The sequence below is a fragment of the Benincasa hispida genome, chromosome 4 (assembly GCF_027475165.1).
Source record: "Benincasa hispida cultivar pf3 chromosome 4, pf3_genome.v1.1, whole genome shotgun sequence".
NCBI classification, from domain to species: domain Eukaryota; kingdom Viridiplantae; phylum Streptophyta; class Magnoliopsida; order Cucurbitales; family Cucurbitaceae; genus Benincasa; species Benincasa hispida.
The window spans coordinates 61,215,045-61,227,497 of record NC_143481.1 but is presented as its reverse complement, the minus strand read 5'-3'; the positions used below and the strand labels follow the sequence as shown (position 1 = coordinate 61,227,497).

Genomic DNA, 12,453 nt, shown 5'->3' with positions numbered 1-12,453 from the left:
AGAATGTAAGGTTTTTCCTAGGTGTGATTCTTTATTATTAAACTGAGTATCCATTTAAGTTTTATGGGCTCTAAGGCCATAAATGAGTGATGCCCCAATCATTTTGTAACCTTATCGAAAGATCTCTAGTATATTTCACTTGAAATGTGTTGAACTTCAATTTCCAAGATCTTGCATCGAGATTATTACAAGAGGTAAGATATAGTATAAGAAAACTGTATAATAGTGTGTTAAGCTTGAGAATGCAAATGACAGTTGATATATAAGATCATTAGCAATTAGAAAAACTTCACCCTCCCCTGCCCCTTCAAATTTTTCGAACGTGCGAAGTGATCTGATCATTAGGGAACAACCCACACTGAAAAGATGGTGAATGATCTACCATATGTGTATGTGTGAGAAAAATATAAAAAAGTTTTTTTGAATGCAAGAAGACACTACCAATAAGTAATAAACTTGGGAGGTTTCAAGTATCGTATCCCAAGGAACTAGATGCAATTCAATTTTTCCTTAAACAATACTAAAATTGCAAATAGATGGTAACTTGGTGAAAATAAAAGTGATTTTGGATAATGTGCAAAATATTAAAGTAAACAGTAGATGGTAGTAGGGATTTACAGTCACAAGTTTCAACTAAAAGGATTTATACTTTGAGCTATGCAACCGCATGAAGTCAACAGTGACCCAATATGGATAGAAAACTTCTCCTATTCAGTCTTGTTTTCAAGTTCCTTTAAAAGCCTAAGTAGCTAATCCTATATTTCTATGGTTAGCTAATCCTATCTCTATGCTCTTAGTCCAATATTCCTTTGTGAGATCCATTTTTAACTTAACCTTCTCGATATTAAGACTCCACTAGCATATTAAATTAAGTGATCAATTCAACTTAACAAGATATCCATAAACTTAATAAAAGAAGTGTAAAGATCAAAACGATGTGGTGAATTGCCTTAGGGTGCCCACTACCCATATGATTGAATATCTTAGAAATTTAGCTCATAACTAGAAATGAATGAATGAATTTCATTTATTCAAAAGCCATAAGTTACAATGTCAACTTCCCAAGAGAAGAAAATAAAGAAATGAAAAAAGATAATAAAAAGAACTAAACAAATGCTAGAAAATAACATTAACAAGACTCTTTAAAGCAAAATCTCACTCTCCAAAGCTTACTAGGTCGAATGCAACCTCTTTTAAGGGTAAATCCCCTCACACGGTCTCATGCAGTAGAGACAACCTAGAGCTAGTGTTCTCCAAAGGAATTCACGTTCTTAAAGATTTGTTGAATGTAATTTGTGAGAATACTTCTAAGGATTGATGATTATTGAAGAAGGAGGCTTCCACTCTTTTATATACTAAGGTAGCTGAAAGTCAAGCTTTAAATGTTCTCTAGACAACTTCGGCATTGAAAAAGTTTGTGGACCGAAAAACTAGTGAACATGTACATCTAAGGCCAAATTTCTTGTAGTGACAAACGACTGGGCACGATCTGGCAAGTTAGGGTTTATCGATGCGGGCACATCACTCCTTTTTATGCGGGCGCATCAAAACACATTTCTAAAAAATAGTTCAAATCCTCTATAAAGCTTATAAAATCGGTCCAAATCTATAAAAACTAACTGTAACAGTTTAAAGACATATGTTCGCTCATTTTACCCAATTTAGACCATTTCAGGGTCAAAATATCACATGAAATCCTATTTATTAAAGAAAAGTAATAAAATATATAGCAAAATCATGCACTTTGTGACATTTATTAATGAATTTTGAGTTCAACCACTTCCATTTGTTGGGGTGTGTCAACACAAGAACTCTAATAAATAATACCAAGAGATTGAAGTTAGGGACCCATGGTAGAGTTAAAATCATGAGCATTATCTATTTTTAAGTATTTTGATATTGGTTTGAAACAAGTTTTGGATCATTCTATGAAAGATTGTCAATAGTTTGTTAGTTTTACATTTGTCTTCTATAAAGAAACAATGATATTGTTTACATTTCAAGAGTCTAGATGTCTCTATAATGGATAGGAGAGAACGATAGAGATGAAAAATAAGTACGAAGTGAAAAATGAGCACATGTGTATTAGAAAAATTAACAACTTTCATCTAGAAAAAAAGACAAAATTTCGTCTTAAAAAACGAACTCCTTTTTATTGAGAAATAAAATAGGAAACAAATGCAAGGAATTTAGTTTCATAATACAAGTCCTTATTCAACTAACTCGCCATTGGCATATTGTACTCCAATTTTTTGGCAATTAAAACACAAAGATTGCCTGTATAAAGAGAAGATAAGCATAAGGATCTATCACATTCCATATAATCTAACACATTTCATATAATCTAAAGTGCTATTCTAGGACTTCTTATTAGGCTAGTTTTGTGCTTAAAATGTATGCTCTGATGCAGTTTGTTTTAGCATTTTTATAGGAACCGAGCATGGATAAGAATTGAGAATGTTGTGTTGGGGAAAATCGATATATATATGAAATGAATACACAAAAACTGATTACACCTCAAATATAATATTCAAACTCAAACTAAACCAAATGATGTTACCAAGCTTTGATATGGAAATAATCAGAGACTTGAAAGAATCTCATAACCTTTGGAGACTCAAAACGTAGTTAAGGCATGCTTCTGATAAACATTGGCTTGAAGACAATTATTCGCTCTGCACAGCTGTAAGCAGACTATAGTGATTATCTCAGCAGAATATGAATAACTCCAGTAGAACTGCAACATCGAACCACTTGGATTTGGCAGAACTCTTTGATACTTGCTCTCAACTCAACTCAAGAACAAAAGAATGAATGAATGAATGAAAGGAGAGAACTCTTCAAATTAGATGGGATGCTAAAAATGAAGAACCAAGTTGCTATTTATAAGCTAGCAACTTAGTAACTCTTCAAAATACTAAAATAAAGCAAATGAAAAAATTGAAAAATTTGTGAAATTTAACTCAATTGAGTTGTTACTTGACAAAAATCAAACACAACTCAATCAAATTAAAGAAACTACAAATTTAACTTTCACACATGTTAAATTTATACATGAAAATCATTTTAATTTGAAGTTTCAATCCAATTTGAAAGTTTATAAACGATGAATTTAATCTACACAATTAAATCCATTTTTATGTTTCAAATATTCACCAAACCTTCACTTTCTTTCATTATATATATCCAACATGTTGAAGTAAAAAGGACAAAATGAAGCTCTAGGTTGTATTTTAGGGAACAAGGCACGAAGAGGTGGAAGAAGAAATAATAAGTGCAAAAGTGACACGTCAAAACACTTAAGGGTGTTTGGCTCACCAACATGAGTTGAGTTGAGTTGGTATAATATACCAACTCATTGTTTGGCCCACCAACTTTAAATGTTGGTGGAGTTGAGTTGGTATATTTTACTAACTCACCCCAACTCTTCCTTCTTCCAATATTTTCAATGGCTTCACCCATCAACCATTGTCACATTTCGGGAACTAACTCTGGGCTCTGACAACCACCTCTGATGAAAACTCTGGTGACCAACTCCAGGCTTCGACAACCACCTCCAATAACAACTCCGACGACAAAATCCGAGCTCCGACAACCACCTTCTATAACAGTTTCGAAGACCGACTCCGGGCTTCGACAACTTTCGCACGACCAACTCCGACAACCAATCCCGAGCTCCGACAACCACCTTCATTGACTCAACTCTGACAACCACCTTCGCGCTACCAACTCCAATGACCAATTTCAGGCTCCGACAACAAACTCCAATGACCAACTCCGACAACCACTTTCGTAGACTCCAACAACCACCTTTGACTACAAACTCCGGCGAAAAACACCTTCAATGACCTCCTTTGAACAAGAAACTTCAACGACCCACTTGGGGCTTCGACAACCACCTCTGACGAAAAATTTCGACAACCAACTCTAATACCACCTTCATGCGATTAACATTGGGGCTCCGACAACCACCTCCGACTACAATCTTCTGCAAAAATCATCTTTGATGACCAACTTCGACAGACACCTTCCCCCGACCAACACCAGGATTTCAAAACCACCTCCAATGACAAACTTCGACAACCAACTTCAATACCACCTTCATGCGACCAACTTCAGGCTTCGACAACCACCTCCGACTATAAACTCTGGTGAAAACATCTTCGATAATCAACTTCGACAACTACCTCCGACTATTATAGGACTGATGATTGTTAAAGTATGTTGTAGAGTTGTTGATTATATAAAAAAATATTATTATTTTATCTACAATAAGTGCAATATTTATACGTAAAAAATGTAAAACATTTTTTTTATTTAATTGAATTCACATTTTAAATTACTGTTAAGAATATTTAGACGGAAAGTAAGTATGTAGTTGAAAAATATGTAACATATTAAAAAAACAAAATAAAAAAAAAATTCCTGAAATATTTTCCAACAAGAATTAGTGAAAAATAGAGATTTGTTCTCTGACAATCCTCTAAATTTAGAGAAATTGAAAATGAAATTGTTGAAGAAATGTGGTGATATTGCATTGATTGTTAAGATGATAAGAGAGATCCAATTAAAAAAAATCATTACATAGTAAATTAGGAATTAAAAATTTTGATTTCTCTCTAGTTTTTCATTTTATTTAACCATATTTCTACCATAAATGTAATGGGTTAATTGTTGTTCATTGCCCAAAATAGAAAGAAAGAAAAGTTTTAATAATTAAAAGAAAAAATTGTAATCTATATTTTATTAAAACAAAGATAGGTGGTAAAATTACTAAATAAAAAAGTTACAAAATAAAAATAGTAAAAACATATTATTTAGAGTTAAAAAAAAATGTACCAACTCTGCACTCCTATAAACTCAAGTCAAATAACTCTGCACTCCAAACACAGATATATGAACAATTCAGCGCCGCACCCCAAACAGTCCCTTAGGATATGAGAGAAAGTGTTTTGATGTTGCTAGAAAGCGTTGCAATGCTTAAAAAATTCAACGCCCCGTCTTGGAACGCTGTTGTGCACTCCAAAGGTGTCGTGACGCTACTTCAACCGTTACAAAATTGTCTTTGGTGAGGTAGAAGAGAGAGTTTTCAGACTAATTTGAGATTCGACATTGAAGAGGATGTAAGAGCCAGTGGAGCTGTTGAGGAGCTCGAGTTGTGCAAATCAAGAGCTCGGTGGACGATCTGATCTACACAGAGACGGTCATTCAGCTAATTGTTTCTTCCTTCCCTATCTCTTTAATTTTTATTTTATGGCTCTGTGATCCTTGCACTACAGAATCATGAGTAGCTAAATTCTCTATTTCTGAGGTATGGGTTAGGTTACAGGTTGATGTATTATTGATCGTTCCAATGGATTGAATTATTACTGTATTTGCCCATTGTTTTTTTTTTTAAAAAAATAATTATTCCCATAAACAATAATTCCACTGGTGAATATCTTTATTTTGTTATGTAACAATAACTAAATCCTTGTTTGATAGCCTTTTATTTTTTTTTCATAATCATGCTTACCAACCCTACTATTTATAATCTACTTTTTAAAGATATTAGAAACTAAAACTCTAGATGGTAACCATTTTCTTTTTAGATTTTGGTTTTTAAAAATTAAGCTTGTTTTCTCTAAATTTCTCATAACAATTTGCATCTTTCTTAAGCACAAAAATTGCATTCTTGGCCAAAATTTTTTTTTTTTTAAAAAAAACAAATATTTAAAAAAGATTTATCTCATTTTTTAAAACATTAGTAGAAAGTATATATCAAAGAAAAAAAAAATGAAGTGGAAGGAGTCTATGAATTCAAGTCATATAAAATGTTTTGAATCTGAGATGCCAAATGTGAATGGTGACCATAACAAATACTTGCTAAATAGCCCCCATAGAATAAGCAATGGATGCCAAGCCCCAGGATAGATTCTCTCTCTTGGTTAGAATGCTGAGGTTCACACTGAAAACAAACATCCTTAGAGTTACTACAAGCACACAAACGATCGATGCTATGAGCCCGTATATCTCGGTCACTCGAATACATCGGGATCATCTTTGGCCAGCTGAAATTAAAGGGATCAGTGAAAGCCTTTAAATATGGGCATCCATGAGTCAGAAAGCTCCAAGATTTCCGTGACATGTTAGCAATACAATTTGAAATACCGATTGAAAACTCGCGAAAATCAGCCTCAATAGGTTGACCATGGATTCTACTCGCATTGAACTTATCGACCCATGAGCAGGTAGAGCACATTCTTTTTCCCACAGGGAAACCCCATTTTGAAGTGTTAGTAGTAGCCCACAATAAGCTGTGTCGAGCAAGAGTAAGCAAAGACTCCCCAGCAAGTACCCAACAAGTTGAAGCAGAAACAATCAAAGATGGTTCAGAAAGAAAAAGATGATGAGTAGCACCTGCAAGGAACAAGGAGTATGCTGCACTTGCTTTGCACATGGTAGATGCGTTGCATTGATCTTCATTGTCACAATCCATTTCGGAACTCAAAGCCAATAAATCACATGAACGAACTTTGTAAGCCGATGCAAGAGCAGTGTATACATTCAGCGATAGGAAGTGTAAAGGATGGAGCCTCAAGTTAACAGGCTGTTTTTGTTCCCCGTCTTCGGCTTGCTCATCATAGAAGCCTAAAGTAAGCAAGTTTCGAAGCTTCTCACAACATGATTCAGGAGAACCGATAGACAGGTACTCGGTGATAGCACTGTTGACATAATCATCTATTCTTCTTACTGCTTTGTCATGATCAAAGTTGCTGATGGAAGTTGAATCATGCAATTCAACTTTGGAAGCAGAGAGTTCCTGAAGAAATTTATAATGCATGTCACTTTACGTCTTCCTTAATAAGAGAACACATAAGGGAGAGCTCCAAAAACAACGACACAATTTTCAAAATAACAGATCTAACCAGAAATCTAGTAACCCGCAATTTGAGAATAGGTTTTAGTTTGTAATGAGTTTTCTAAAATCATATTTTCTAAGTGGAAAACTTTGAAATGCTTTCAAGTGTTTTTAGAATGTTTTCTAAACCACACTGTTTATGTTACAATCCACCATGCAAATTTGGAAAAGTGTTTTTGATTAATTAAAAGCACTTTTACCTCTCTCAATTAGTATGAAACTCTCACTATACACTGCTTTTAAATGCTTGAGTTCTTTTTTTTTTTTCAAGGTGTTCTAAGCGTACTTATATGTCAAAAGTGAGATCAAACTCATCTTAATCGTCAAGACTCAGTTTGATAACCATTTAGTTCTAAAAAATTGTCTGTTTTCCCCATATTCTTTACATCTTTACTGTTAAGGAAAGATTTGAATTCTAAGCCAAATTTCAAAAACAAAAACAGCTTTTTAGTTTTTCTTACTTGCAAAGCATGGTCGACATAAGTTAGGGGCTTGGCACTGCATCGCTGGCAACTACAGACAAATTGATATCTTGACCACAACTCTGACTGCCTCATTGCCTGAGACAAAATCAACAAATTTCTCACATATCTATAGCCAGACATTTCATCGTAATTCCTCATCAAGAAGAAGCAATCAACAACGATATTCCACAAGAACCACATTCATTTACTCTGAAAATCTTTGAGTTAAATATATACTAAGAACTGACGTGGTAACAATTTCGTTTGCAGTTTTATATATTTTAAATTTATGTTTGTTTCCCTCGTGGTTTCTACTTATTTTATAGAAACATTTAATTCATTGTCAAATTCTAATAACAAGAACTTATTTTTGAAAACTACTTTATTAAGTTTTTAAAATTTGGATTCGTTTTCATGAGTGGAAAATCGATAACAAAATATAGAAACTTATGGGTAGAAGTAGTGTCTAAAATTTCAAAATAAAAAACCGAATAGAATAGTTATCCAATGGGATTAAGGTCATAATGAAACTTGGCATGTTTATGTGGAACTTAGGTCAGAAAATAATTCCCACTGAAATATCATGAAGAGAAGTTAACAAAACTAAGGTACAGCTACAATACCTTAGGTTGCAACAAGTCACAGTATGCGATTGTGACTGCTTCACCTCTCCTTATACTCTTTATACTCCTAACCATAACTCTTGGGCCATTACCCTGAAAATCTTCGTCAAAATTCACATAAATATTCAAACAGAGCCCAAACTTACAGCAGCAAATTGAATGCAAGAAAACGTGAAGAAACGCACCTTCTGTTATGAAATCCGAAAGGTTGCTACGAACAGTACCCATCTGCCAGAAACATTCAAGCAAAAGCTCACACTAATTTCACAAGAAAGGAAGAAGAAAAAGCCCCCATAAACTAAAAAATTATAGGTAGTTCAAAGTCAAACAATTACTTGACTACAACTTCCTTGACCCGTCAGAAGATCAGTGCAGGAAGGAGCAATCCGCGACCTCGTGGTGGTGGAAGCCGACGAGGTTTCAAATCTGTAACAAGCGTTGGGAGAACAACTGTGATTGATCCAGCAAAAGGTAGGAGGGTAGACAGCGATTCCGATGGTGCGGCCGGTGGAATCGTGAACATCGACGGCGTTGGTGAAGACAAGGCAGAGGGCAGCCTCTGCCAAGGTGTGTCCATGGGGAATATCGGCAGATAAGAGAGCGGCTATGGCGTCGACCCCTTCGCGAAGCTTGGGGAAGAGCTCGGCATCGTGTTGGGGGAACATCAATTTGTGTCGATTGGTGAGAAGGCCAAAGATGCGTTCGGGAGGAGGGGAGAGGGAGGCGGGGGGGTGGGAGAGGAGGAGGTGGAGGAGGCGGAGGGAGGCGCGGAGGTCGGAGGTGTAGGAGAAGGGGGAAGGGAAGGGATGGGTGGAGAAGAAGGCGGCGGTGAGGGGATCGGAATGGGAAAGGGAGCATTTGGGGGAACAGTAGCGGAGGAGATTGGAGTGAGAAATTGGGGGATTTGGGAGAAGGGAGAAGCAGGAAGAGCAGTGAGTGAAGAGGAAGGAATCGTGAAGAGCGGAGGTGAGAGGAAGCAATGGCGGAGTAATGTCTTCCGCCATTTCTATGTCTTCCATTGCTATCATTTCCATCTCCATTTCTGTCTCTCTCCTCTCTTCCTCTCGCTTCTGCACCTTCTTTCTCTCTCATACACAACCTTTTTTCTTTTACGTAGAGAGTTAGTTTGGGTCGTATATCCACACATTCTATACCATCTCTTTTTTTTAAGGTCCATTATTATTATCATATCTTATCGATTTTAATTGTTTGTGACCCATTTTCGAATTATGTTTTGTATCTCACCGTTATTTTTCATGTATAGTATATCATCTCAATGCTTAAACATGCTCGATCATAACTCCCCAGACATCAGAACTCTCCACACATTAGAACTCCCCACATCTTATATCATCTCAATGCCCCAAATAACTCCTAAATTATATTAAAAATAATTCAAAAATATTCTTAAACTTTTAAAAATAATTCAAAAAGTATTATTGTCGTTAGTTTTGGATGAAAATTGTTAAAGTTTTGTTTCAAAAATATCCCTGGACTTTCAAAACGTTTCAATTACTCTTAACATAATAAAAGTTCAAAAATACCTCCACCGTTATATTTGAACAAAAATTGTTAATTACTCGCTACAAAAATGCCTTTAAAAATTAAAAAATAAAAATAAATAATGCTCCTGATCAATTTGTTTGAAGTCGTCTAAGTTCGAAAGGAGCCAATTTTAAAATAAATTATATAGATATTCTCATTGTTTTCATATAGGTACGCTCATATTTCTCTTACTTTTCCGATTCTTAGCTTACACTAATTTTCTGAACAACCAAGATGAAAACTAAAACTTTAAGTTAAAACATAAAATACCACAAAATTTCACAAAATTCTAAAATAAAAATCTCCTCTTGAAACATATTGAAATGATAAATAGTCAAATAAAAAAGTATTTAGCTATTAACGCACACTCAACTATTAACGTGCAATTTTGTTGAAATATTTAAGTCTTGAAATCATTTGGTGCTTAATTTATTATATTTCTTCTTATTATAGTTCATATACCTTAACTAAAAAATGTAATTTTATTTATCTATTTATTTTAGATAAACAAGTATCAAATAGTAACAAAAACTAAAAGGGATATCAAATAGTTAACAAATAGGAGAGTAAGAGGTTAAATAAATAAAATTGTTCACTTTAGTTAGGGTATATGAACTATAATAAGAAGAAATATATAAATTAATCACCAAATGATTTAAAGACTTAAATATTTTAACAAAATTGAACGTTAATAGTTGAGCGTATATTAATAACCGAATACTTTTTTATTTTGACTATTTATCATTTTGGTATGTTTCAAGAGTAAATTTTGATTTTAGAATTTTGTAAAATTTTGTGGTATTTTATCTTTTAACTTAAGATTTTGGTTATTGAGAAATTGATGTAAACTAAGAATTAGAAAATTAAGAGAAATATGAGAGTACCTATATGAAAAAAAAATGAGGATATCCATATAATTGATTTTAAAATTGGTTCTTTTCGAACTTAAGAAAACTTCAAACAAAATTGATCAGTTCGAGCATTTTTAAATTTTTTTATTTTTAAGTCATTTTTATAACGAAGAATTAATTTTTTTTTTTTCAAATACTATCGTTGAGGTATTTTTGAAACAAAACTTTAACGGTTTCCATAAAAAACTAATATCAATTATATTTTTTTAACACTTTTTTAAAGTTTAAGTGTATTTTAAAAATTTTTTAAACTTCGGGGTAATTTTTACACAAAGCATAAAGTTTGGGGGCTTTTTTTATAATTTAACTTTTTATATATATTTTTTTAAAATTTGGACCTTCTTGAGAAATGACAACTTTTTTTTTTTTTACCCCTTCAACTTTTCAATAAATGTGAAATTACATTACTGCCCTTTAGAATTTCAAAAGTAAAAAAAAAAAAAAAAAATTCTCCAAACTCTTTTTCTCTTCCCTTCACGTTTGAGACTGAAACCCTCTCAAATTCCTTTTCCTTGCTATTTTCTACTCTGATTTCGGCCGAATTTCGTCAAATAATTTTGAAGATAATTCGGATCTCTCATCTCAACATCAGGTTCAAATTTACCCTTTGTTTTCGCTCATTTTATTGGTTTTTCTGAGATGTTAGATTTTTCTGAGATGTTCTGTTGGGTTTTAAATCATTGTATGGGTTAAAATAGATGTTTTTGAGATTTGTTGAGATGTTCTTTTATGTTTAGTGGTAACTTATATTTATATAAGTTATTGTCTCGTAAAGTTAAAATATTTAGAAATAATTTATGACAAGCATTGAAATCATAACAGAATAGGGCAAAATTTCTTTCCATGCATTCAGTGAATTCAAATGAAGAGCTCGAGTAAATTTACATCACAAAATACAAATGAAAACAAGAATAAAAGGAGCCACGTGTTGAATTCATCATGCGGTAAAGCAATCCAAAGCATCTATGCTGCAAAGAAGCAATCGAATGCATCTGAGAGGACTACCAACAACTGCAACAACAAATCTGAAAAAGTTATTTAACGCATATGCTACGGTCCTAAGTGGCAGAAGTGATCCTTGCATCTAACTCTATATATATGTGAGCCCTAAAAGAATGAAAGAAAAACATTCTTCATCCCAAATTTGGTGAAGAGCATTCCACCCCTTTCCTGAGGCAATCTTCCTTGTGAAGGACCATCATCGCTACTATCGAAGAAGAAAAACTCGAGAGAGTCCATTCTCCTCCACTCCACCGCAGAGCATAGCATACCTACTAGTTCAAAAAGATGGGAAGTACGAAATTGTTATCGGCGATCGACTTTTCATTCCATTCATCTCTTTAATTTGCTTCTTATTTTTACATTTTTACTTTTGCACTTTCCTTCTTCATCTTGTAACAGGCTATTTTTTTTTATTATTTTTTTTTTTGTTTAATTCATATCATGATTTCTATCACTTCATTCTCTCTATTTCTTCCATTTTTTATTTATTTCTCCATGAATAGCTAATCCATTGAGTTGATATGAGTTAATCCTCATTCTAGTAAGCTCAATGATAAGTGAAAGTTGATATGATTTAGTGTGCACTTAAATCCAACTCTTGATTCTATCTAGCTACTCGGATCAAGTGGTAACAATTAACTACTTAAGAGAGCAAGTAATTGTGGATCTCATAAATCAAGTAAGTAGTATATTTAGAGATACAACCTTATGTTCCAAGTAACGTAAGCATGCATCATAAAAATATGATTTATGTGGCTAACTCACCAAGAGGTGGAGTCCTTAAAGGTTATGAACATGAAAGGAGGTTTACCATTAAGTTCAAAGGATTCAAGGTTAATCATCTTAACTCCATCTTCTTATCTAGTTTCTTTTATGTGCTCACCGAAAGGTGGAGTCCTTACACGTTGCGCATGTAATTATCATCATCGCCAAATCCATACTTATATTGTTATTTGCTTTTAATTCATGCTTTATAACACATAAATCACTTCACTGTTATTTGACAA

The 12,453-nt window shown here is 33.7% G+C and overlaps 1 protein-coding gene across 2 annotated transcripts; it reads right to left on the bottom strand.

Moving 5' to 3' along the window:
• Positions 1–5,108: 5,108 nt before the first annotated feature.
• LOC120076605 (SET domain-containing protein) lies at positions 5,109–9,267 on the bottom strand. Of its 2 annotated transcripts, XM_090313389.1 has the most exons (6): positions 8,324–9,267; positions 8,174–8,216; positions 7,989–8,089; positions 7,363–7,461; positions 6,691–6,802; positions 5,777–6,636 (listed from the first exon to the last, which is right to left on the bottom strand). In XM_090313389.1, exons 1-6 carry the CDS (start codon positions 9,026–9,028, stop codon positions 5,792–5,794), a joined length of 1,905 nt encoding a protein of 634 aa, XP_090169515.1. In that variant the 5' UTR covers positions 9,029–9,267; the 3' UTR covers positions 5,777–5,791. The 2 variants fall into 2 exon arrangements, with proteins under 2 accessions (XP_038886411.1, XP_090169515.1); XM_039030483.2 differs by having other exon boundaries at positions 5,109–6,802.
• Between the last annotated feature and the right edge of the window lie 3,186 nt (positions 9,268–12,453).